Source organism: Buteo buteo, chromosome 21 (assembly GCF_964188355.1).
Source record: "Buteo buteo chromosome 21, bButBut1.hap1.1, whole genome shotgun sequence".
Classification (NCBI taxonomy): Eukaryota; Metazoa; Chordata; class Aves; order Accipitriformes; family Accipitridae; genus Buteo; species Buteo buteo.
In genome coordinates, this window is record NC_134191.1 from 147121 (window position 1) to 174978 (window position 27858).

General features: G+C 42.4%; 1 protein-coding gene across 3 annotated transcripts in view; it reads left to right on the forward strand.

The window, feature by feature from the left end:
* The window catches only part of FGD5 (FYVE, RhoGEF and PH domain containing 5), a 112207-nt gene that overhangs the window by 26380 nt on the left and 57969 nt on the right, over positions 1-27858 (forward strand). For all 3 annotated transcript variants that reach the window (XM_075053163.1, XM_075053161.1, XM_075053160.1), the window contains exon 3: positions 17121-17250. In XM_075053163.1, coding sequence (XP_074909264.1) covers positions 17121-17250 — 130 coding nt within the window. The remainder of the gene's footprint in view (positions 1-17120; positions 17251-27858) is intronic.

Below are 27858 nucleotides of genomic sequence, written 5' to 3' on the forward strand. Positions count from 1 at the left end.
AAAGGGAATCCCTGCTGGAAGGACAACCATGAAGATAGGATTCTTAGTAGTGTCAGTTCCTTTCGTATGTCCTTAGATCTCTCTGAAAACTGATAGGAAAAGCTGCCAGACCTCCCAGCCCTTCTGATAGGGAGGTATTTATACACACCCAGCTTGCAGTTGCTCAGGAACTTTAAAACCCAAGAGACTGGGCACTGCTTTGTTTGGGACTGGTCTTTGTGAGGGAGAGAGAAGCATTCCGGACACAGTCTCCCTCACAGTGCCTGAGGTCACTGAACCTTGCAGCACCAGCACTAAGAAGCACTATTACAATGATGCAGGAAAAAGGTGATTGCATTTTTCAATGTTTTCCTACCCCATGACCAAATGACAGGACAAGCATATGCTGGCCTGACAGCAACAGACAGCTCAGTTTTCAGCTTGTGTTACAAGGGATCTGCTGTCTAAAACTCCCCAACTCTTTCCTAGTAGCAAAATGATGTTGGGGATCTTAGCATGAGGCTAAGACACATTTAGCACAAACTATCACTGCTTCAGAAAGTCTCTGTGGGAGAGATTTAGGCCAGGGCTGAACATCTATGAAAATGGCCCTCAAGAGTGAAGGACGTTTTGGTCGATGGCAAGAAAGGTTGTATAATCTGTACAAATTCCTGTGTGGCAACACAAACAGCTGGAGTAGTGCTGACAGTGGTAAGAGTGGAGTTTGTTAAGTCTCACTCAAGCCAAAAATACTTTGTTGTGTTTTTTTTTAATAGGGAATATTGTCATCTAGACAGGTTTCCTTCTGACCCTAGCTTCATTGCATTTTTCCCCTGGTTTGTTCCCAGACTGGATGTATGGTGTTGATAAAGCAACTGATCCTGCTAGTACAGGGAAATGACAACTCCCCTTCCATCTTAAGAGTCCTGCAGGGCAGCATGGTGTTCATTATGTTGAACTTACTGTGAGTATTTTTCATGGAAAGTATGGAATAACGAACTGGCAATAAAACGAAAATAGAACATAAAGACTCTGGTTCCAAGTTTTAGTGACTAGGTTACACTGCCAAAAATAAACAAAGAAAGGATAATCAGGAACATACCCCTGATTTTTGATCTACGATATGTGCCATGTCATCAGACAGTTTCTTTTTGTGAAATGTATCATCTTTTTCTAACTGGATTCAGAACTCATAGTCAGAAAAACATTGGTAAATGTGTCATAGTCAGAAAAGTGACTATATAAGTGGAATCTGGATGAGAAAATGATACTGTGCCAGATGCTTATCTGTGGTTCTTTGGTATGCTTTTTTGATGTGTACCTCTGAGGATCTGAACAGCTGTTTATGATTTGACTGCCCTGATAATTCAGGCTAGCACCTGAAAATAGAGCAAGCTGAAACATTTTCCAAAAGGGAAAAATTCACAAAAGCATTCTATGTGAACAATGTATCTGTTTTGACAAAGTTTAAGGGAAACTCCTATATGCTATAGCCCAAGATATAGAAAACCCAGTCTCTGCTTCTCCTGCGTCTGGTTTGCGTCCCAGATCACTTTGAATCAGTCAGCACTGGGAGTTAGATTCTGAGTTTCTCACAACCCAGTGCCTAAAACACCAGCCATAGGGAGAAAGAAATACCCACAGGTTTTGGTCTCAGGGCAACCAAAAATGCACACAGTTCTGCTTAATTTTAATCTAAAAAAATAGAACATCTGAAATAATTTATTTTCAGTTTTCTGAGGCTCAAAAATAAATTTCTAAGCTACAGATGTTGCAGCAAATTAAAACAGTTGTCTCCTGGTAAAGTCTTCTACAAACTGAACTAACAGTCCAGATTTGCAGTAATCAGAGTTTGCCATTCTACATATAGCAGATAAAATACCTTTTTCATCACTGCTTTAAGCTGTGAAGGAGTTCAGAGTGTTTGACTTTCAGAGTCTATGTAGAAGTGTCTCAGATGAAAAGCTGCATGAATGGGATGACAATTCAACCAAAAAGCTTCAAGGCATAAAGAGGAGCAATACTATAGCAGGACACTATTTTAAAAGGTATTTGAGGATTTTTCACATAGATAAACATGGCATCACTTGAACCATGAAATCTGTGTGACAGGCCAAGGACTTCAGAGAATGGGACCATGATGGAAAGTTGGGAAGATTTGTTGGAAAGTCTTGGAGCACCACCTACTTAAAAATACTGATTTTCATTTCATTGATAAGTGAACAGATTGTTTAGGTCAGAGAACAGCATACCTGCTGCAAAACATCATGCTACACCATATGGTATAGGGCCAGACAAGATCTTTTCAGAGTGGTTAGAGTTACCTCGTGACATTTCACAGTGACCTTTTTTGCCAGTGTTTTCAATACTACGGTTTGTAAAGCAATGCCTGTCTGCCAAGGGGTTGTTGAGCATATCAGTGATTTTGCCATATCAGCCAGCTATTTCCCCATGTCAGTCATGTAGCCAACCCACTGGGAGTGGGTGAATCACTCAGATTACCACATCTGTTATTTCTACAGGTGTACATTCATTTCCAGAGTAGGGAGAGAACAGCCATGCTTTGATGCAGCAGGCAGAGGTCATCTGCAGAGAATCACAACACAAGATGGTAACAGGACATACCTGGATACTTTCAAATCTGTAAAGACAGTGGGCAGCTTCACTGCATTTTCCATGGCTCATATCGATACTACCTTTCCTTGCATTGGTCTCCTCTCTGATCCACTGTATGATATACTGGTCTTCCTGCCCACAGTGCCCTCTGAAAAGTAAACAGCACAAAGTGGTTGCAGAATACACTGCAGAGGTAAGCAGGACTGTGCACACATGAGGACACACTGGTGTGTGTATACCCCCCATGGCCCCGTGGCCTTGTGCAGCCCACATTAAAGCCCAGACTATGGTGTTAAAACAATTTTAGCTGATCTATTCCACTACTGCCTAGTCCCATCCTCCTCCTTGACCTTGGCCATGTCCTCTTCCTCTACATTGTTCCAGGAGCTTGTTTGACTCCATTCAGACAGCTAAATGGGCAAAACCTATTCACTTTTCTGGTGCGGAGCTAGTTTCAGGTTGAGGACCCAGGCCATGCACACTAGCTTTATTGGTCAAATGGTAATGGAGGCACAGCCTGACTCTCCATACTACAGCTATGCTGCCAGATCTCTGACTATAATATACCATACAAAGAGAAAGAGTTTTGCCCCCTGGAAAGTAAACCAATAAATGTGGAGCAAATCCTAAATCTGCCTGCACATAGAACACTGTATTACAGAGACAGAAGGAAGATTAAGCTACAGAAAATTGCTTGACGAGGGCCAGCTCTTGTCTTTTGTAGTCTTGCTTCAAGCTGTCATAACTGGGCCATGGCTTCTGGCCACATCACTACAAAGGCTCCCTGGGCTGACAGTTCTGATGCCACTTATATTGCTGGCTGCTTCTGCTTGCCCTCAGAGCAGAAGGCTGGGCTGCACTTTCCATGCTGGTCTGTCTGCTGAGCTCTCTGCGACATCAGCAAAGTCAATGAGGGTGCCACTACCAGTGCTAGTTTAGCCTGTGTGGGAGGTGCAAGCATGGGGTCATTTGATCTGGGGCGGGGGGGTGGAGGAACACTCTCAAGCTCTCTCGAGGAATTAGGAAAGCTCTATTTAAAATGCTTCTGAGGCTTGTTCCTCTACCCATATCGGATTGGGGTGCTGTTTCATAACAGAGCTTATTCCTCTGCGTATTTCTTGTTCCCCACAGTTTATAAGGCATATCTTACTCCTCTTACTCCTAGGTCAGGAAGTCTGCTACAAATTGTGTGTCTGTCTAGGCATTAATACTTGTGTGTTGCCTTAATACATGTGGCAGAGGAAAGTTCTAGCCCCAATTAAAGAGATTCCCTGATACCTTTAACATATAAGCATTAAGGTTTCAAGCTTTGGGACTTTTTTTATATCAGTATTCCAGTTCTGGAGCTGAACAATAAAGATACAGGAGTGGTAAACATCTGATTTCAAGCAACAAGGTTTTGTGTACCTGTGTCATTGTTGTAATCTTCCTGTCATTTGAGTGCCATGAAAAATTCTCTTTCCATTTTCCATTAAAATCAAGCAAGTCTCCAGATGAAAATTGTATTTTTTTACCTTCTCACATTGCTCTAGCCACTTTGATGGACTTGGCTGTTTTGAGGCAAATGCAGAATGCAGATCTTAGGGCTTGAATTTGAAAGGAATAGGCAGATAGGTTTACAATATTTTGTCCTGAAAAAGTTCAATATCACTTTGGGGCCCCACCCAAATAAAAATTCTTGGGTTTAAAATTAGCACCTGAACTTCATCCTATAAATCCACCTCATTATGGCTTTTTTGCCATAAAGTTTACTTCTGGGGTTCATAAAGTTTACTTTTGGGATCCATTAATAATTTGAAACCTTAAAATCATTCATCAAGTCTCAGAAAGCCTGACAGAGTCCAACCAAACTAATGTTTTGATTTATCCTAAATTGAAGGCAGTTGCATATACATGTATGCAATCCTGCATGGGAGCTACTAGTTCATTCTTTCTTTTTCTGGAGCGTTGGTAGCCTGGGATGCAGTTTGACACCTTATCAGCATCCACTGTTCCTATACCTCTCCCTTAACTCCTCTCTAACCTCAGTACCATTCTCAGCCTGAGGCACATGTCAAATGAAGGGTTTGTGCCGAGTTTGTGCCGAGTTACTGCAAGGTTAATTCTTTGATTGCAGGACAGAAATATGTAAAGCACTGTGAGATCCCCTTGCCAGCTGCTACTGAAGGCACTCACACTGCACACTTGGGCACTCTTGTGCTGCTGAATCTGAAAGACTGATGTTACTGCGTTGAAAGGGACACCTTAAAGCCATACATTATAAGCGTCATTTCCACCTTGGAAGTGGCAATTACAAATCACGGGTGTCCTATGGTTCCTAATACTACTTACAAATCACAGGTGTCCTACGGTTCCTAATACCACTTTTGAAATCCATGTTCTGCTCTTGTTCCCCATGTGTATAACCAACTGTTGTTCTACTTATGCACGAATGAAATTGAAATTAGTAGTGCTATAACAATGCTTAGAAATAATTCTCTTATACTCATTATCATGCAAGGTGTTTGTAACCTCACTTCTAAGCAAGGCAGCACTTGCAAGAAATTCATATATTGTCTGAGTATCGTAGCAGATTCAGACTTTATGAAGTATTAGTGGTGTGTTACTGCTACTTCTCCTAATTTAAGAATAAAATCTGCTTTTTTAAAAGAAAGAAAAGAAAAACAGAACTGTCATTACCTGCTTCGGAACTGTCATTTTCTCTGTTATTTAAAAGGCTTTAGGAATACTAAGTTTAAGTCGTTTATCAACACAAATCCAAACAGCTTAAAAAAATCCACAAATGTTTCCCACTACAAAACCAAGCCCTCTGTCTTCCACCAGTTCTGCCGTCTTTTGGAATCAGGTGCCAAGAATTCAGATTTCTATTAATAAGTAGATCACTAAAAATTCTGGCTGCAGCAAGTGATGATTGATGTTGGCGTTTCACTGACACCATTTCCAAGCTGGCATCCTCCTTTGAGTTTTCACTTCTACTATCACTTAAGAATTATGCTAAGCTGGATCTTCTGAAAGGATTATAATGAGCTGGATCCATTCACTGCTGTTATGGTCACATTTGCCTAACTGACACCTAATCACATCTCAGTCCAGGCTAGATTCCAGAATCAATAGTGTAGTCCCAACTCTTCTCTAAGTTTCAAGACTATATGTGCAGAAGTACAGAGCAGCTGCTGAATTGTACAAACCTAAAGACACTAAGGAACAGGACTTCTAAAGATATTCTAGTTCTGTGTAGCTCAGTGTAGTCAATAACGACCTTGTGCAGCCACGAAACACATCTGGACCCAGATTCTTATCTATTTAAAACTTTAGAACTATTTATTATGCTTGTAAGACAGCAGAACCAGTCCACCAACACTGAGCATCTCCAGGAAAGTCCACTGTGTGTTACAAACATGCCTTTGTTCTGCCTAGCTCCATTTGCGAAACTCCCACAGAATGATTTATGCAGACCTTTTTCTGAAATGCCTATCTGCAATTTTTTTTATAAATTGCAGTTCCTTGGGCAAGTAGTACTGCCTAAATCTTCCATTGTTGGTGTTCTTCTCCAGTCTGTGCCTTTGTGCAGAAATCGTGCCAGCTTGGCTGCTTGAAAGCAACTGAGAGCCTATAACTCAAGAACCCCCCACCCCCAGCAGAAAACAGCAACACTGGCAAACATGACTGTTAAATGGTTCCAGGTAGATTTCTGTATCTCAGCTTGGCTACAAGAATGTAAACATTACTCTGTGCCTTAACTTAAATAAGCATGGGCATGATCCTGGGGGTACCCATCCCTCTTTGACGTAAGGACTGGACCATAACAGTGAAATGCCTTTTAGTCTGCAGTCAACAGGAAGAACAGAAGCAAAACTGTGCCCCAAGGGAGATGGACAGAGCAGTTCTGTTTTAGATGCTGGTAGGGATCTACAGTGTCTAAAGCCTTCAGTCTTACCTGTATTTTAAACATGACATTGCTCTGGGATTAACCACTTTACACAAATGACAGCCAAAGCACGAAGAAGTTACGAAACGTGCCAAAGATAATAAAAAATAATTTGTAGTAGGGCAGGGGTTTCAGCTTTGCTTCCCAGATAGTGGTCTCCCCACAGAGGTGTACTTCTCATACTCTGAGAAGACCATCAGATTATAGCTGAATGTCACTTCCTGCAGGAGGTATCTTTTCCTTCTCCTTATTAATGCAGTTGGCTTAAATTGTCACTGACTTATGAAAGGAATAAGTTTTACAGTGGGTTCAGAGTGAAATCAGAGGGTCTTATTCTGCTCAAAGATCACAAGTATGAATATAAAGGGACTCCACTAAAGTCAGGGTGAATTCCTCCCAGTTTTACACCACTGTATCCAAAGTCAGATTGTCACTAAGATAAGTCATTTTATAGAGGAGAATAGGGCAAAAGTGCTGAGTGCTTTCACTGTCAGAAGCCATTTGTGCTGTGACTAGGGGTTGCTCAGCAAATCACTTGAAACTCATCCTGATAATTAGTGGATGTTTTCCTTGTTATCTTCTGTCCCTTGACAGATGTGCAGTATGGAAAGTTTCAACATGATGCAGATGTATGGCCTGCACAGTCTGGGAAGGAAGAAGAGTTTCACAGCACAAAACAGAGACTTGTCACTGCCAAGCACTCGGGTTTTCATTTTGCCCCCCTCAGTTCAGGTTTCCAAGCATGGCAAGGATTCAGCATAGCAAAAGGTTACCAGAGATGGGGAACAATAGGGTGCTGGAGAACGACAGGGCTGTGATTTAGCAAGGGAAAGACGAAAAAGAGAAGCATAAGAAGCGCTGTGCTGATGCCTTAAGAAAAACCTCTGCTGGAGCTGTTGGATAGAAAAGTTCTGGGTGCCTGTGAAGCTAATGATTTAATGAAAGTAAAAGCTTTGTGGTGGCTGACATGCGATGTAAATAATGTGCTCAAGGGAGTCTGTAAAGGGCAGAGCTGCCTTTAATAACCTATTATGTATTATCAGCCACCCCATTGTACCTTCTGGCATGGTGGGACATTGGGTGCGGTGCGGCTGAGCGTCAGCCCTTGCTAGTTCATTGCCAGGTCATCTCTGGGGAGGAAGTGTTCCCTGTTTACAGGAAATGCAGGACAAGGGCCGGAGGCCCAGGCTGAGCGCAAGCTGAGGCCGCCACAGCTTACTGCCTCTCCAGCGCGCCTGGGAGAGCAGGGAGGGGGTGTGCCACTTTTCCGAGGCCCAAGGACGCAGTGTTTTGTTTTCAGGCATGTCCAGCTTTTACTGTTGCTTTGTTTTTTCTAGTGGTTTAAAGCTGCAGGATTGGGGAGGAGAATGGTGCTCACAGACAGCGGTGTGCCCCAGGGTACATGTGGCTGGGATTGGCTGTGCAGGTTATGCAGGTGCCTCAAAGCAAGAGCAGCCCATCCATCCCAGCACACCTGGGACATGGCTAGTGAAACCTCACTGTCAGGCTTTCTCTTATCCCTCCTCTACTTATACTGTCCCAGGCTGGGCCAGAGGACATTCCCTGAGATGGAGCCCAAACCTCTGTGTGCTGCTCACTGCCTGCACTCCCTTCCAGAACTAGACCTGCACAAGCACCATTGTTCTGTGAGCACCTCCAGGAGCAGTGGTTGACGGTGGGAGAGTTTTGTCCCTAAAGTTGTTCAGAACAGAGCAAAAGCTGTACACACCTGACCAAAAATCCTCTTACCCTGTCCTATATCCTGCACCACACCAATGCAAGAAAGAGCAAAATTCAAACTGAAATGTTTGTGTCAGGAAGAACTCCTTTCTGGCCTTGGCAGGCAAACAGTTTATGCCTCAGCGTGTGAAATGTGATTATCCCTGTGTTACCTTGCCTTGTCAGGCTATGTATGTTATTAGCAGACCTAATGTCTTTCCTGCCCCTTTCAGACTTCAGCTGCAATATTTGCCTTGATGATCTGCCATAACAGGGAACTGACTGGCTGATCACATATTACACTAATAGGCATTTCCTTTTATTGGCTTTAAATGCATTTGGACTTTAATTTCCTTCAGTAATGAGCCTTCCTTTTGCAGAATGAATTAAAAAAAATCATTTACAAATGGATACAAGAAAATAAATAAGCAGTTTTAACACAATAGGGTCATTCAGCACCCCAGTTACCATCAGTGCATTGAGTTCATATGATTTTAATTTTTTGCAATAAGGATGTCACTGAGAAAGACAGAGTTTGAACTAGTAACTGCTGGGCATGTGGCTTGAAATAAAGCCAGGTATAGGGATACTGCATGTAGAAAAAAGTTGCATTCAATCCATTTGGTCCAATAATAGAAGGTTGGGGGGGGGGTCCCCTCCCCACTGGATGGAGGAGATTTTATGTACGTGGGCTTTGCCTAACCCAGCTGTGTCCAGGTGAGATTCTGGTCTCCCTCTTGCATCTAGTACATTACATCCAGTTATGAGCTAAGATCCCTATGACAGACAAGTCAGAACGAGCACAGGCTGGGGTCTGTGGATGGGAAGGTTATGGCAGCAATTTACTAGTCATTTGTAAATGAGCATATCTGATTCTGAGTTGATGTGTCAAGCTCATTACCACTCAGTTGGCTTCAGGGAGGTTATACTTGTAGAAGACGTACCCCACAGAGACAGAACATCTGTTTGTACCTTCCCAGGTAGTTCCTACAAACCTGCTTTGCTGACTCAGGTCAAATAATTGCCAATGCAATCACCAATACACACAGAAAAATATTTAGGGTCATAACTGACATTCATTTCAGAGCTTTGGTGGATCTAGGCCTAACTGAACTCAACACCACTGCCTCTCATCAGCAAAGAGTTGAAGGAATTGTCTTTTAGCAATCCAGAACTGCAGTTTTGCTAATGAATGGATGAAACATCCTAGAGAAAAAGACATTATGTACCACACAAAAGGCAGAGCAGAAGTCAGCATTTACCCCAGAAACATAGAGAGTTCACTTACTTCCTATTCGCACTATGTGTAAACAGTGAATATGGTGAGCCATGTGTTGATAGTTAGCGGCAAAACCAGCTTTTAATAGCAGTTGTTCCACTGTAGGAATGGGACTAAGGATGTGGTTTCTAGCCTCTTCTACTGCTTTCTTCATCTTGTGGTGACATTTTGGACCAAATACTGCTTTGATCTTTACTTGCAGGCACTTTTGAAACCATAAGAAATTTGCAGGAAATAAATGAGGGGGCTCTTCAGCCCTTCAAGTATGTTGGTGGTAATTAAGTTGCATCATCTGATTTGCAGTTTGCAACAGATGCAAAGAAAAGAAATTAGCAAGATCTCTAGAAAAAAGGTTCTGTCCTTTTTTTTTCTTTTCAAATCCTGTTAAAGTTAGTGTCAAATCTTCTCTCTTTCTCTGTCCTGGCACTGACTGGGGATGTGGAGTGGAAGACAACAGGGAAGAGGCAGGGAGGTAATCCGGTTGTCATTAGCTGAATGTGGCCACAATGTTTAAAACCTGAGCAAACCCTGGACTCTGTTTTTGGAAATCATTAAGCAAGGTATCCTTTCCCTGACCTCTGAGTATTATTAGCTTGGATCATCCTTTACGCTGTATATACCTAATGGAGACAAATTATGGGTTTGGTTCAAATATGAACACAGCAGAGGTTCCTTAAGTGCTGCCCTTGTTCCTACCATTCTTTACACTGAAAGTATGTTGAAACCTACTTCCAAAAGAAACCAATTTACTCCAAGGAAGCTAACTCAGGCTGGCTGGTGATGGTGTGTTACAATCTGGTGACTAATGATAAGCCACTCAGACTCTTTCTCCAGAAACTGCATTTTGGAATACTGAAATCCAATTTTAGAAGTCCCCTATCCCTGAAGGGACATAGGAGAATGAAGGAGGTGCTCAGGAATTGGGATGGGGGAATCTGGATGTCCTCGCTGGCCACATCACACTTGCTTTGCCCTGGGGATGGGTCCAATCACAGGAGTCTCACTGGCCTGCTCCCTCCCATATGATTAACATGGAGGGAATCACTGGCACTAAAACTGCACAACATCTGAATCCCACACAAATGCTCACTGCTTCAGGGAGATGCTGAATTGCTCTTGACTGACCAACAAATTTCTAGCACACTTACACTATCTGAGCAGGTTCAGTTGCAAGGCAGAAATATGTTCTAAGCCTGCCCCAACACACATGATCATATGTTATAGACACTGTGATGGACCTACTGCACTGGCAGTTGAAGGGACATTGCCAGCACATCTTAACAGCCTAACCAGCTGCATTTCAGATGTATAAAGAGCCTCTTGATGGAAAGGATGGATACTCCACAGGTATCATAAAGCATAACTGAGAGCTCCAGGGTTACATTAATATAAATACCTTACAGTAAAGAGCACTCCCTTTCTCCCCTCATGATCACTGCTGGAGCATAGACCATGAAGCAGAAAGCAAGTGAGATTTATGAGCCTTTCTTTAGGATGCATCACTTGATGTACAGATTCATTGAAAGAAAACTGCAGGCAATCTGATCCTTACTGGTACAGAGGATTTACATCTCTTAGTGGAAGTGGCAGGCCTTTCTTTTTTTTTTTTTTCTTTTTTTTTTTTTTTGAGGCAGTTGGTGACTCTAAAGGAGGAAACAAGACATCACTTGTGTGTGTTGCCAAGAGATGAGCGTACAGCCAAGGGTATTTTTGTTGTTATGCAAACAAACATACATGCTCTTCCTAGGCCTTTGTTATAATAACCTTGGCTGGGTATTTTTGCCACTGTTAAATCCCCCAGTTAAATTTTTACATCTCACTAATGCTGACTGAATAAATTCTAAAAATCCTAAAGAATTCATGTGATCATTGCTGAGGAATGAGGTAGAATTGGAAAGGTCATTTGAAGGATAGGTGTGGAATTAAAAGGGCAAGTATCTCTCTGAGAATTGCACATTCAAGCTAGACAAAATATAGTATTTGTCAGTCTGTGAATCATGCTGTGACCTCTCACACCTGTTGTGGATCTCCACAGTGCTCCCTCACTTTCCATGCACATAGCATCTGCTCTCAGACTTGTCCCAGCCTGTGCTATGGAGGGATCATAGGTAGTAGAGACTTGTGTCTCGACTTTATTAATAAAGGAGCTAGTGCTATTACAATGATCAGTTCATCTTCCCTCTCCTTGACAGCTTCATCCTCCACTCAGTCCACAGATCCTTTTCCTTTGAGGTCAACCGTAAACATCGCTATAGGGGCAGGATAACCAGAGAGTCTGTAGACTTCAGAACACCTTTTTCCAGATGTACCAATATGTGTTCACAGGTGAAGGTACATAGATAACTAGTAGAGTGCATCTATACAGCTTCTCCCTACTCCATACCTATTAGCAGCTCTGCTAATTATAAATGTAACTGGAGCTAAATAAAAGACTTTTGTTACACTGCCTTCTCCTGCATTTATTCAGTCAATTTAAGGTTAGACTGTCCCAGAAGACCCATTGCTTCCTTTGTTGTGCTGGCTAACTCATGGAATGATTACAGACAATTGCTGGAGGAGCAGCAGATAATGTGTCTGCAATCTGCTCTCATTCAGCCATATCATTGCTACAAGGAAGAGAATTAGTTGGGGATTACAGTGTCTATTGAGATACTACCAACTCTGGGACTATTTCTCCTCTTATTTTCCACATCCACACTTTTATTGGCATATTCCATTACATTAAAGTTTATTGCTTACAGTAAGTTTATTTAGCAGTGCTTTTAATGAGCTAAAGAAAAATATCATTTAGCAGAATAAAGAAACACAAGGTTTTGAACGTTTATGACACATACATATTACTATATATAATTATAGATTATATATGCATAATTATAATGATTAATTTTATAGAAAATCTTAGCCTTGTTGCAGGTGTAGTTTAAGATAATGAATTTGGCATGGTGTTATCTTATATGCACTTAGATATGCCTTGTAAGTCACACAAAGTGCCAGGATCCATTTGAACTCTGAGGGAGGAAGAGAAAACTGCTGTAGCTGAAACCATGTTGTTTCAATAAACACTGATGTTATTATGGCCGGTCTTCAAAGACACTGGGCTTTGAGGAGGAATAAGAGGGAAAATGAATGTTAAGATACCCTTTTGTGACAGATCTATTTATTTATCTATCCACATTCTCAGACCCATTAGAGGGACATTTTCTTTGCAGGAGTCTGACAATAAACTTAGTGAAAGAACAAATAAAACTCTGCTGTGGGATGTTGTGGGTTTTTTCCTTGCAATTCAGCACAAGAAAATAGTAGTTGCTTCCAAAAAACCATCTTGGTGACTTGTGGCCAATCCATACTGATTATCCACAATGATCAGGAAGGTTTTTTTATACACTGTGTGTATTTTGCTGCCCTCAAAGTATGAGGGTTTCTTGTGGTACTGGGTTTCTAGACTTGATGGATTCACAGGCAAACCCTACATACACAGTGCTGTGGGGATGGCAACACCAAGACATTTTGCCTTTCTTAATTGAGTGCTAGGGAACAACCAGGTGGCAGCTGAGCTGAGAAACGCCGCAGCGCTGATAGCTCAAGCTACTGTAGGTTCAGTGCAGCAGCTGGTATCAGCTCTGAATAGGCTGTCTGAGAAAAGACAGAAGGTAAGTTCCTAATCAGCTATCAGGGAGTAGCACAATCCTGCTTGATCTGGATTCAAGGGAAGAAGCAAATGAAATAGCAAGTGACTGGGACAACAAGTAGCAATTTGTTGTGTTCCAGGTTTATGCAAGCAGCAAAGTTTGTAAGTCAGACCACTGAGACTAGCTGGTGAGATGCATAACTACAGTCTTTACTGATCATGTCTTCAGATGTACCTGTTCACACTTCACTCCTTCTGTCAAACTCCTCCACTTGTTCCTGCCCAGTCAAGGTGGCAATCACTATGAAATCTGGCCTGCATCCCCAGTTGCAATGACCTAATCACAGATTTGGAGGTAGTTTACCATATTCTGTCCTGTCTCTGGCTTTTGTCATCACTTCTAGACCCATTTCATTGTGAAATACAAGGAATTGCTTGGGTTTTCTTATCAGGAACTGCTCAGCCCCTCCTCCACCAGAAATCAAACCGCACTTCCTCTGAAACTCAGCCTCACTTTATATATTATGATGGTTAATGAATTCTTACCCTTAACCAGACTTCCTAATAATGCCACTGACATTTGCAGAAGACACTTGGTCATGAAGACATTATGCTGGAGACATCTCATGGGGTCTGTCCAACTTTTTGACTAAGAAAAATCTCATGATCATCGTGCTTTCCTAGCAAAGTTGCAAACCCTGCTGCTCACTCTTTCAAAGAGGGAGGGAGGGCAGAGTCAGGGAAATGACAGGAGAAAGCATAAAAGCAAAAAAACCATTCTTTCTGTGGAAAGAACAAAACCAAAAGCAGATGCCTGAAAAAATTCATACCCATCAGCACATGGGTTACATGTGAGCTTGTATAGGTCTCCTTACCTTAAAAGCATGTTTAGATTAATGGTGTAATTAAGTGATAGATTATTAAGGATGTGGGAACTACAGAAAGGCTCAGCCAGGTGAATAGGGGACTGGGGGCAGATGGGTGGAATATAGATTTTAATCACTGAGCTACAGAGTTATGACCCAAATACACTGCTTAACTTCTCAGGGCAGCCTGCCTTGAAGGAGGCAGGCCACAGTTGGTGGAAAAAGAGGTTACAAACTGCAGTGAAGACAGAGAGCTGATGTAACATCATGTCTTACTGGTTAAGCATTATTAGCACCTGGGAATGTAATACCCAATTCCCACATTTGTGAACATCAGGAAATTAAGGCCTGAACACAAACCGCTTCCTTTTACAATCATTTCATGACGCTCTTATCTGATTGAGTTGCAACAAATTGAAGTGTGAGGTTTAAACACAGCAAGATATTGCATCCTTGGTGTTTTCCTCCAGGCACCTGGCAGTGGGATTAGTGAATACCAAGCTGCCCAGCGCACCTTCACCTGGTGACCAGTTTCTGGGCACAGTTCAAGTCTTCAGGAGCTAGGATTGCTAGGAGACCACAAGAGCGTAGACATATAAAATGGATGAAAGGATGTGGATTCATTGGAGTAAAACATATACTGGGTATCAGGAAAAGTGTTGTACCCAGGAGCTCTATGACTATATAGAACAGTCTCAGAAGTGAAGACCTGAGTGCTGCTGGAGTGGCTGAAGAAGCGCAGGATGGAGAGGGTGGCACAAACATGCCTATGCCCATCCCATGTGCAAATGAGACCCATAACATTTTGGGACTTCTCTTTAAACACAAGCCAGTGCCACTGGACTGCAGGCCTACAATAAATGAAGTGCATGCAACAGTTTAGCAATATTGCAAGTCTTGCTACTGTATGAGCCTTTAATAATGCCATTCATAATGATTACCAGACTAATATACTGAGGCATTCTTCCCAAATTATAATGTGTTCTTACATTAACATAATGTAGTCATTTATCAGAGAGAGAGAGAAAAGGAGGGAGGGAGGGAGGGACTTAATTTCATGTCTGCTGGGGCAAACAATTACAAATTGCAGAAAGGCTGTGCAAGTAAGGAGAGAGACTGACTAAACTATTAATAAGCCTTCTGAGCTGTTCCTGTATCTGCCTTGCTCTTGCTTTCACTTGTGCTGAGGCCCCTTTGTTGTTGTAGCTAGGCAGGCTTTCGGAAGTGCCGTGATGCCGCCCACACTGAAAAACTGCAGACACTAATAATAAACAAGAGAAGACAATGGTGAGGAACAGTGCCGCTGCTTGGCCCTTTGCCCAGCCATGGCAAATGCACAGCTTGCAAGAGCTCCTTGACTCTGTGCATGAGGGAAAAGCTGGTGGCATAAAAGAAAGGCTGGCAGCTGCACCTGCATGGGAGACACAGAGTCCTCTTTGCAGCTTGGAAGTGAATGCAGATACGTAGGGAGTTTCCCTTCCGAAAGGAAATATGAGTCTGGCCAGTGGCCTTGGGAGTCTCTTTCTTCATTGCCCTCCCACTTACATTAACCCATCTTTGCCCAGCATCCTGTCACTCTAGCATTGGCTTTGAAGCTTTGGATTTTTTCACATCTGGGATCCCCAAGTGGGAGATCAAAGAAAAATAAAGAGATGAGGCAGTGCTGTGAAAGCAAATGAATAATGTTTCAGAGGAAATGAGAACTAAAGAAATCATATACACTGAGTAAGCCAGGCCCACATTACAGACTGACCCGGTTGGCCAAGATGTCTACTGGAACACATGGAGATGTCAGATTTTGTTTCTCAAGACAACAGACTTGCCCTGTTGGCTGAACACTGGAACGTACCCCTGGAAATGTAAAAGGCTTGGGGCCACTGTGGTGTATAAGCTGTATATAAGCTCCCAGAATGATACTGTGGCCAAAAATACTGATCTGATCCTTGAATGTAAAAACACAGTAAAGTCAGGTAGGAATAGATGGGTGTTACCACTGGTATACTTGGCACTTCTTTTGCCAGTGCTGGAATATTGAGTTTTGTGTTGCAGTACCAAGAACAGTACTAAAACTGGCTGGTAGTAAAAACTGGTGCTAAAATGGTTAGTAAATTGGATAATGCTAATGTATAATTGGATAAAGTTCAGAGAGTTTAGAACGATTAAATGATAGGAGGCATGACACAGTAAGACACCAAGATCTTCACCTATTTCATATATGAAAGACAAAATGAAGGGACAACCTGAATACAGCATGTGAGTACCTGCACAGTAATAAAATTGGGAAGACTGCCTCCAATTCAGCAGACAAAGGTTTAACAAGATCCAGTATGTGGAATTTGGAGCTAGGCATATTCAGATCAGCAATAAAAGACACCTTTCTAAGGCAAAGGGCAGACACTGTCTGGAGACCTACCTCTAGTCATGCTTTTTGAAATGCAGGTTTTGAAATAACTAGCAATTTTAATTTTTAAATATTTTTTTTTTTCTAAAAGAAAATGCTGGGAAGCCACTGGCCTGTATTACACACCAGATCCAGTACTCTTATCGCATGGCTTTCTGTGGGTTTCTGGAGCTGAATTCAGATTTGCTTGAAACAACTCAAGGATTCTGGGATCTGAGTACCTTGTGCTTTAATTGATGCCATTGGTATTACAATTATACTTTTCTCATCCTTTTGATGTTTTCCCAGCAAACCTGTTGTTACAATATCTAAGTTCCATTTTTAATGAGCACTGAGATGTTAGTATGATTTTATTACATCCATTTTGAGGGGTAGACTAGGGAGGAACAAAGCAGTTCTGGCTGCAACTAAGTATGAACATTTTGCTCCAAACAGAGCCAGAACATTGATCCTCTGGGGAAGCTTGAACAAGTTCAGTAACTTCCCACTGCTCCTTCCAGATCCTTCTACTTGCCTAAATGATTGCTATTGAACCTGGCAGCAAAAAACCAAAGCTTTAGAAATCTCACTTTCCAAGCCTAGCAGGTCTGCAGGGATTCCCTGCCCCCTGACTGGTTAACTCTGGGCAATGTGTGCATTTTTTATGTCTGAGCAGTAGCGCTGGGAATAACACCAGTGAGCTAGTCTGTTCTTTCTCTCTGCAGTGCCTACACCGAGCCCTATAAGGTGTGCCCAGTCTCTGTGATACCGATGGATGTTGTCACATCAGATGAGGAACAGAAGAGTTCAGAAGATGACGAGAGCAGCCCAGGTGATCCCAGCCTCATCAACAAGGTAAAAGAACTGAAAATGGGGAATGCGTGAAACCTGGAGAGGGAGAAACAATTTGCAGAATGTGGATTCTCAACTCTCTCTGCTCTTTGCCTGGTACTCATTTAGAAATGTCAGAGTCATCAATCCTTTACTACCCCAGTGCACTATTAACAATTTACCCCTATAGAATCATATCATAGAATCATAGAAAGGTTTGAGTTGGAAGGTACCTTAAACATCATCTAGTTCCAACCCCCCATCATGGGCAGGGATGCCTTCCACTAGACCAGGCTGCTCAAAGCCCCATCCAGCCTGGCCTTGAACACTTCCAGGGATGGGGCATCCACAACCTCTCTGGGCAACCTGTTCCAGTGCCTCATCACCCTCACAGGGAAGAACTTCTTCCTTACATCTAAATCTACCCTCTTTCAGTTTAAAGCCATTACCCCTTGTCCTATCACTACATGCCCTTGTAAAAAGTCTCCCTCTCCAGCTTTCTTGTAGGCCCCCTTTAGGTACTGGAAGGCTGTTATAAGGTCTCCTGGGAGCCTTCTCTTCTCCAGGTTGAACAACCCAACTCTCTCAACCTGTCTTCATAGGAGAGGTGCTCCAGCCCCCTGATCACCTTAGTGGCCCTCCTCTGGACTTGCTACAACAGTTCCACGTTCTTCTTATGTTGGGGACCACAGAGCTGAACACAGTACTCCTATAGCATATAGCAAAACCAAAGAACTACAGTCCTAAGATAGACAGTGGAAGCAACACAGGCAGCAGGAAAGGCTTGACTTGAATGTCAGCAAAAATGCCTCACTCAGAAGAAGGATTTAGCTGCAATCTTGCAAATTTTAAAACTACATTGAATAAAAAAATGACAAATACATTATTGGGGCCACTTCTGCATTGGCTGGGAGATGGAGTAAATTATCTAATAGCACTCTGCCATCTCAAAATTCTCTCATCATGGGAAAATGCACTTATATTTGGGTTTATTTTACTGACTTCTGATGAATAAAACAGGTCTTAAACAAATTGTGGAGAAGACCATGGAAATGTGACCACAGCTTAAGACCGTACAGGTCTGTTTGAGCGTCCAGTAAGCTGACTAACAGTGCAGTTGTTAAAAAAATGGCATCGAGCAGTTTTAGGCACAAATTTGTCTTTGCTTTTCACAGAACTTTGTGTTTGTGTGTTCTTAAAACCTAATACGAGCCTAACAATCTAACATTGTGTCTCAGAGTACAAGCACCCAGTGCATAGTCCATTTGATATGCATGCAACAAATGGGTATGTTCTTCTGAAGCCTTCCAATTTGAGCCCCAGGAACTAAGGCTACAATAGGAAAATAACAAATCCTGATTTCCTTCACCTCTCTCTGCCATTCATTTTGGCCTGGTCTCACAGTGATGTGGCTTCCTGATTGTAGATGGCTTGTGTCTGGTCATGGGCATGTGTCAAAGCCTGCAAAAGTCTGTGCAGATGCCCCTCCAAAACAAATTATGGCTGAGTAAGGGTCAACTCTGTCAAGGACAAGCATAAGTACATTGATTCTAGGAAGATCAGATCTCTTCAGGCATTTCCAGAATGTGAAGCTTTGTTTAAGGGCAGGTGTAAAGAGAGGGGAGCAGAATTTTCCCCTTACCAGGACATCAGTTCCTGAGAAACAGAAAAAGAAACTGCAAGCAGAATGACTGTGAAGGGCAAATGAAATTGCTGTTGCTCTAACCTCTGAGGGAGAATAGCTTCCTTTGATTTCCCTGTATGCTTTATCACTTTTAGGTCTACTTTGCAGGGTGCTGAGCTGCCTCTGCTACCAGTGGGAAAGATTGTGGTTTGATCTCCCTGCTGACATGAAACAAATGAAAACTGCAAGCAACCTTATCTTTTTTCCTCTGAGATTCATGAAATTTTTTTTGTTGTTTGTTTTCATACTGTTTTGGAAAGGGAAAAGCCTTTAAATTTCCTACATTCCCTGTTAAATGAAAAGTATTTTTCTTTTCAGTTCTATTAGTTAGCTGACAAACCGCTAGCATTTGTAGAGCATACACTACTGTGTTATCTAAGCTGGTCAGGTTTCTCAGCATCTCTTAGTTGTGATGCCAGTGGAGCAGTGACAACAAAATTGTGACTTGAGTTCACAAGGGAAATGCATGCAATCACTATGCACTTGGAAGCAAATTCAAGGCTGCTAAAACCAATTTTATTGCCATTTTTGTAGTGTTTTACTCAAGACACAAGGAAATGATGGTTTTCTAAATGTGTCCCTTATTGCATCTCATGCATTTTAATTGTTCTGTTGTGCTGGGGTAACCACACTGTGTAGCTGTCACAGAAGGCAGCACTTAGAGAACAAGCATTTGCTTCAGAGTCTAACTGGAGGTATCCCTCCCACTCTTCAGGCGAAGACAAACTAAATGTCTGCACGTGCCTGATAGAGAACATCAGAACAGGTCTGGCTGGTTGCTTGGTGTTTGCTTCCCAAGCTAATTGTCAGCAAGGATCACAGTACACAGGACCAGAGTTCCACAAGCTCCTGGGGAGCTGTCTTAAAACAGCTCCATCTGAGTACAGGCCATATTTCCAAGCTGGCTGATGAATTAGTGCACGTGGCTATTTACCCTGCCAAGAAGCAGGCCAGGAAATTAAGACATAATCTGATCTGCCTGTTATAATTCTGGTGGTAGGAAGATTAGCCACTCTGCAATTTACTGGGCTCTAGCTGCAGACTCTAAAAAGATGTTGGAGCAGCAGTAATTTCATCCCTGGATAAGCCATTTGCTTAGTAAGCCAAGTCAGGGGGCTGTGCTTGTATGTGGGACCAAGAAAAGATCTAGAGATGAAAGTGGCACTGAGACACCTTTGAGCGTCTTTGTTCTTGTAGCCTCACTAGGGCAGGCATCACTTTGGACAGACTAAGGGGGTCCTGGGAACCATCCTATCAAACCCTGTGTGTCCCAGCTGACCCCAGGACCCAATCTATTAAAGGAGACACCTGATCTGGGTAGTCAGAGGCTGTCTAGTATCAGGACTCTCTTGCTACTCTGTAACAGCCTCAGCATCACTGCTGCAGGCTGTGTGAAGCAATAATTAAAAGATGGCCAGGGAAGACCCAATTTCCTAGGGAAAACAGCCAGCGCAGGGTTCTGACATGAAGGATGCTCTATTAACTGTTGTCTTTCGCCCATACCAGCCACAGAATAATAGGGATACAGGAATCTTCCAATGTCTCATGCAGCCCACACTGCATGTTCTCTGTCAGAGACAAGGGCTTCCACTTCACTGTAATTAAGAGTGAACAGGATAAATGTCATCTGTCCACAGCTCTTGTCTCAGAAAGCACTGGTGTCTTTACAGAGGACTGACAGAGGACTGTTTTTCCTACCCTACTGCTCCTGCCTCCTTTTATTGTCTTCTCACGCAAATATTCTGGGTTCCAAGGGATCATTAGCTGCCCTGTCAAAACCTGTCTCTGTAGTGACAAAGCACAAAGAACTTGTCCAGCTCCCTGATGAAGTGATGTATCTCTTGGACCAAAATCCTCAGGACAACACAGAGTGGCTGTACAACATGAAAGAGTTCAGAAGCACTGTCACTTGGGGAGAACTGGCAGAGGCATGTTGGTCTGGATGCCAAAAATAGTACCATGGATTTCAAAATGAGCTAATCTTGTTAAAACAACTGTTTGGGGCTGGCCTACTAAGAGCTGAATTTGGATTTTAAAAAACACGTACGCACACGCAAAAAAAGAACCTTCTTAGGTTTGTTGGTTTGATTTCTGTTTTTCTCCTTCTCAGGGAAACTTAGTTTAAATAAAGGCATGAAACTGCTTAGATGATAAAATCTCCTCCCTGCATTCAGTTACGACTTTCATTTGCATTGATCTGGATTCTACTTGCTGCCTTTCGCTGTCATGAATTAATTCCTGTACCAGAATGCAAGCAATGTGCTTTTGTTTTTCTCACCTGCTTTCTCCTAGCCTGCTTGCTGGAGAATCGCAAGACTTTCAGTTAGCAGCAGAATTTTTTCCTCTGATGTTTCTTTTTAAGGCTCATTTTTGTAAGTAAATATAATTTTAAAAATTAGCTTTGTACACACATTTCCTGGTATTGTTTCAACAGCTCATCTCCTTTGAATCCCTGTGCTCCTGGGGACCAGATTCACACAAATGTGGCAAAATTTTTAGGGCCTGCTGGAAACCCAGTTCTGTAAACAATTTCAATTATAGCCAATAATATATGTTGAGGTATTTTTTACATTATCAGCTTTATTTTAAAGAGCAAACAAAGAGGCACTTTCATCTCTATTGTGTTACAGGAATTTTTGTTACTAAAAACCTATTTGGAATGGGGCCAGTATAAAAATGTATAAAACAGTATAAAACAGGAGATGGGTTTTGAATTTTTGCTTTCATTCCACTGGGAGTACCTCAGACCCTGAGAAGATGAGCATTTGTCATCAGAAGTCGGCTGGTGGTTTTGATTCCTCTGTATAAGACTAACAGTAAAAATTGATTCTTTCTGGTAAAATAAGCACTTGATTTCCTTCTCTTTAGTCGGCTGGCATATGATAACAACCTAGAGAACTCAGAGGCAAGGGATGCTTTAAGTTTTCTCAACTTTTGTGATTCTACTTGGTTACACTATAAAAAGCTATGCCCTTCACTTGCACTACTGATGGAGATTCACTCTTTTTTTTCCTCCTGCTAAGCTGATTTGGAAGAGCTCCTGTGCCATTTCTCATTCATGTGTCTTTTATATATGTTCATTTAATTAAATCCCTCCCAATTTATCAGAAGGTGACACATGGCTTTTCTGTACTGGGGTCTCAAGGTTACATGATGGCATCTGAGCTGCCTACAGAAAAAAAAAAAATTGAATTAGGGATTCCAGTTAGGAACAAAAAACTTGTATCAAATAAAAGAAGGACTTTCTCTTTATCTCCTACCTCTGAGCCTTCACTCACTAGACAAATGCTCAAAGTCCAGCATATAGAACCCCAGATTTTTCCTCTCATCATTGAGGTGGATTCAAACCTGAACTTTGTGATTTTTTTTTTTACTGCTAAAACCAGATAAATCCATCTTGAACCCACCCAGCTAACGAGCATGAAAGGAATTAAAGGCAAAATGAGCTTAATAGTTCAGATTTGACTAGACACCAACTTCAAATAGAATTCCCTTTGGCAAAACTTAGTTTTTGTAGCAGTCTCAGAATTTCCAGTTTTAAAAAGAAGATCAGAAATAGACACAATATAATCTTGAAAGTCGACTTTTGAGAAGCTCAGCTTCATGGTTTGAAATGGATTAAAATCAACACATGCTGGTAGGTTTCACCTCTTGCTGCTTATGATCTGAGTTTTTTAATTGCCTCGTAGTTTAAGGAAGATGCTGCACATGCTGAATCATCAGCTACCCCTCCATGTCTTGAGCCTCTCACTTTAGTGTCAGAATCTTCACGCAAGAGTCTTCACACAGTTCCTTTCTTGTAGGTACTTTCTAGGGCTGGATCTTCTGGTCAGTTGATCCCTTTTGTCACTAATGTCCTACAACCTCCAATTGTTACAAAACTGAAGGGACCCCCAAGACATTTCTTTTATCACACCTAACCCTCCATCTGGCTGAAGATAAGGAACCAGCAGGGAGGAGTGATTTTTATACTGGATCCAGAGAGGAGAAAAAAACATCTGATGCAGATTAGAGATCAAACTTGCAGGCAAGGCAGAAAGCTAGGTCCTAGCCTTTAGGTTCATTGTGGGAAGATCAAGCCTTTCAAGGGATTCACTGAGATGATAGTAACAGGAATGCATCTGCCTTCCTACTGCTACATTAACAGCTCTACTTGGGGCAATAGGTTAGGCTTGGGGAAGGGCAAACACCTGTGGGACAAACCACAGCAGGGAGATGCAGCAGAGGCCCCATGGTGGTGTGAAAATTTTCTGAAGAAATACAGGAAGATGAAGCACCAGTTTTGGGTTCTGTGGGGATGGGTAAGGGGCAGAAACCCATCCGCCAATTTAAGAATTCATTTTTCCAGCATCTTGCAGAGAGCTGTGCAGACAGTCCTATCACAACACTATAAAATGTGTTGCCTTGGACTCGGCTTCAAGAGCTATTTCCATCACGCTGCTTAATCCAGACTGTCATACACCTGCTAAACGTATGCTGATCAAACAAAGTAACAGGCTTAAAAATAACCCCAACAATCAATGGAAGGCATTTAGACTGCAATCAATTGCACAATTTGCACCACAGTGATGAGGCTGAGTCTTCCTTTACAGGGTGCCTTTGGAAGGAGAAAGCAGTGGCTGGGTAAACGGGGTCCTAGGAATATTGTAGCAGTATCAGCTATTCTAAGAACTCTGTTATAGTTAGGAATGACATATAGCAAACCCTACATTAAGCGACTAGGCAAAGGAACAATTAAAAACGCTCTCTTAAACTGGTCTGTAACACAGGAGGGACTTTGATCTGAAGAACTGAAGGGAATCTCTGAAGAATAATAAGAAAAGAATGTGATTAATCTGGGTGAATACCAGTAAGAATTATAGTCTATAAAGCACTCATGAAATAAATTACTACAAATCCTAGGACAAGGAATAAAGCCGTAGCTGGAACATAAAGACATTTCTTCCATCCAGAACACAGATCTGTCTGCTAGTTAACTGTACGGAAAATGTAAAAGTAAACGAATCTGTACGCAAATACTGTCGAGTTTAGTCTAAAACCAGCAATATGTTACAAGGAACTGTATATAGCCAGCATATGAGAGATGTAATCTTACCCTGGTGGCAAAATGTGAAAGTCTGTAGTGAGGTGAACAGCATGTAACCAGAGAAAAATTGTATAAAAGAAAGGGAATTCAGACCAGATGTGACTGGATTTTATGCCAATGAAAACCCAAAGCATTCTGGCTAGTCATTTAGGACTTTAAGTTTAATATGTCTAATCCTAGCCAGACTGGAGGGGTGCTCATTACCATTATGTGGTGGTGTGCTGGGGGGCGGGGCACAAAGGGGAACTTCATACAGAAATGATTCCTAATGCTGTATTTGTGAGAAGGCAGCACTGGAGGTAAGATGCTCCACTCTTCTCCCAGGTATCAAAATAAAAGGTGGTAGATTAAAAGGGGGGCAGCAACCCAGTATGGCAGATGGATGGGACCTGTGCCCCACACAAACAGGGAACACTAAGCTTAGCCACAAAGGTTTCACAACAAGCAGGGCGGCTACTGTCTCATGGCAGCAGTATCTAAAACTGCCTTTGCTATTCCTCATCCATTTCCACTGGGTGGGGTTGGTTTCCAGGCTCCATTAACCATTTTATTTTGCAAACCTTTAACCTTCACATATTAAAACATACACACATGCACACGCACAAACCCCACCCCCTTGAAACATGTCCTGGAGTTGTGAATGACAGATTTATATGCCTTGAGGAAGCACCTAATTCAGACACCTTTCAAGGGACAGCTCTTGATTTATATAATTACACAGATTCCCCAGGAGAGCTGTAATCCAGGTCTTCAAGGAAGGGGCCTGGGAGATAGGAGATGTGGACTGCTTTTCCTTCTCTCTCACTGATTCACAGAGCCAGCCTGAAAAAGTCACTTGTTCTTTTAATGCCTCAGTTTACTGTTGGCACCACTGTGACATCACTGTGAACTGCTACATAGTTCCTAATAATTACAAAAGGGACATTATGAAGTCATTCAGCTCAGAGGCTGAAGCTTGCAAACTGCTATCAGCCTCTGATTGTGACAGTAGCAGTCTTGTGCTAGGTACCATCCAGCTACAATGCACCTACCCTGAGGAGTCTGCGAAATAAGACACACACACAGGAAAATGCATGAAGAGATGCAGTTTGTCCATGTCAGCATGGCAAGCCAGTGGCACACACAAGAATGGAGCAGATGCTTCTATGTCTTGACTAGTTATGCTGCTTTTGAAATGCATAGGGTTACTCCCCGAGTACACCAGATGAGTGGCTTGCACAGTACTAATGCTTCAGTTTTAGTAAACTGTTCTGTGATCTACTTGTGCTGCTCTTAGGCCATACAAACCCATTACAGCCCCATAGAGGCAGATTTTCCCCAAGCCCCACAATTTTTTAAGCTGCATCAGGACACCAGTCTGGTTCTGATCAAGGTCCTGCAAGCAGCTGGGTCAGCACAGCTGAGAGCTGGCACTGGGCTCAGAGGGCAGTGACTGGCACTGTCACCAAAGCACTATCTAATCAAAGCATGGCCTGTTAGGGCCCACGTCAGATGCCTTGGCATTGTTCAGAACAAAGTCTGAGCATATAAACGACTCCGTGTGGAGACATCATCCCTACATTAATGGAATCACTACCATGTAGAGAAGGGAATCCTGCAACAGTTAAATAGCACATTAACACACTCAGCATGGGCCATTAGCCACCTTCCTCCACTGTTCACTACTTGCCCTTTCTCAGCCCAAATGTTTGTTCTATCAGAAGGCACAAAAAGGACATGAAACCTAAAGTTTCTCAGTTTGAACTACCTAAGAGTAGTACTTAACTTCAGCTGTGCTCATATGTGTGCTCTGTAAAGAGCTGCAGGCTTTTAGGTCTTTATTGTTCTAAACAAAAGCTTTCTGATGGTGGTGTGCTTCATTATACATTGGGAAACATCAGCTGTTGGAGAAGGAGAAAATCTGAGCAAGTCACAAGTCATCTCTAGGTCTTAGTTTTCCATCATTAAACTTGGTATCCATTTGGAGGAGGGCTGTAGGGCTCAGTTTGTTAGCCAATGGAGAGATGATTGCACAGTATCACCTTTGCTTCGCAAGTTACGCTGATCAGCTGAGCTGTAGCAATTGTACAAGCTCCTAACCTGGTTCAAGTGCTTTTGTGCTTGCAACCTTTCTGGCACCAGCATGTTTTTCAGAATGGAGAGAACGGGGAGATATTTCGGTTATATATTGCAATTTCAGACTGTATATTGCAATCACTTTATTAAGCATTTGGTTTTGAGGAGGATGGGGTGATGAGGTTATGACACAAGAAGACTCAGTGAAGCAGAAAGCCAAGGGTCCCCACATGGCTGCATGGCCTCCATCTGCTAAGCAGAGGCATGCAGTGAGGCCTGGAGTGCAGCTTCTGAAGTGGGAACTGGGAAGGAACCATACTGCAGGGCTGGGCATAGGACTGGCTGCAGGGAATAGAGATTACTAAAAAGATGGCAGCTTGGCAATGTTATAATAATCGCTTGGACATTGTTTCAGAAACTTGATGCTTGAGGGACCTGCACCCCCCTCTATCCCCTATTCCCAGAAGTCTGTCCCTGGACAATGTCTTCAATCTCAGAGTTCATTTCCTGGTTAAACAAACAGCAATTAAATAACACAAGACAGGCAACGCCTAGAGACACTGTCTCAAACTCGCCCTAGACAGGCCATGTGACACTGGGGTCCCTGTGTTCTGTCTCTTGGCTAAGACATATTAATCATAAGAGGAATTACAGAGTGCGACACTGTGTGTATGCCAAGGGAAGGTGGGCCTGGCCCACTGAGGAAATGCACTCCACTTCTTGGTACAGCCGAGCCAGGCTTGTCCACAGAGGACGTGTTGGACAGCCAGCACTGGGCCAGGTGACCCAGAAAGAAACACACCCCTTTTCATTTGCTCTGCTATGCCTGTGTAGAGAAATGAAAGAGAATAGAAAAATCAGTGCCTCTAGCATGTTCCTACAGCAGTTGGGACAATCAGAAGAGGCACATCATGATCTTCAAGAGGTGTTCACAAAGTGGAATCACAGGGCAAGGGGAAATCAAATATTTGCTTGTAGCAGGAAAGTGAAACTAAAGAAAAAATGTAAGATCTTTCTAGTGCACTCTATTAAACTGTAGTATGGTTCTCCAAAAGTAAGTGATTCAAAGCATGCTCTTTGGCACCCATCAGCAAAAAGGAACAAAGCACTAGGGGACATATACCCTCAGACTCCTGGTGCTAAAGGAGAGACGGATTAGACATCTGAGACTGATGAGGAGTTCACTCTCGGTATTTCCTTTGGCTCTTGCAATCTTCAGTTGCCTCCCAGTAAAAGTACACAGAAATAAACTGAAGATGAAAAAAATGTCACTGTGACACTGTTCATTTCCTATATATGAAGCCTCATTCATTTAACCCATCATCATCAGGGTTCAAGGACTTCTTTTTCACTTGTATTCGCTACTGATCAGATCATAATCCTCCTCGGGGTCCATCACCCCCAGGGTGAAAATTTATGGAGCAGCAAGGGATCTTTAGTCTCGTCATGCAAGCAGAAGCCTTTCCTTTGCTCATGTGTGCAGTCAATACTGACATCTATTTGCAACATGCTTGACTGGCCCTTGGTTCCTCTGAAATAGGCAGTGGTGAATTCACTTGTTGGTGCTTGAATTCCTTGCTTTTGTAATGAATACCTAAAGTTATTAAAACTGGAAGAATCTTAAAAATGTAAATTCTGTTCCATCACAAATTCCTCTTTTAATTTACGGATGTTGGGCAGTGAAATTGCTTCGATTATGTTTCAGTTGACCTTGCTACTGGGATTTTTACACTCCAGTATCCACATGACTGAATTTCAGCTTCCAGCACTACAGGGAATGTTTCATTCTTTCCTACACCATTTGCAG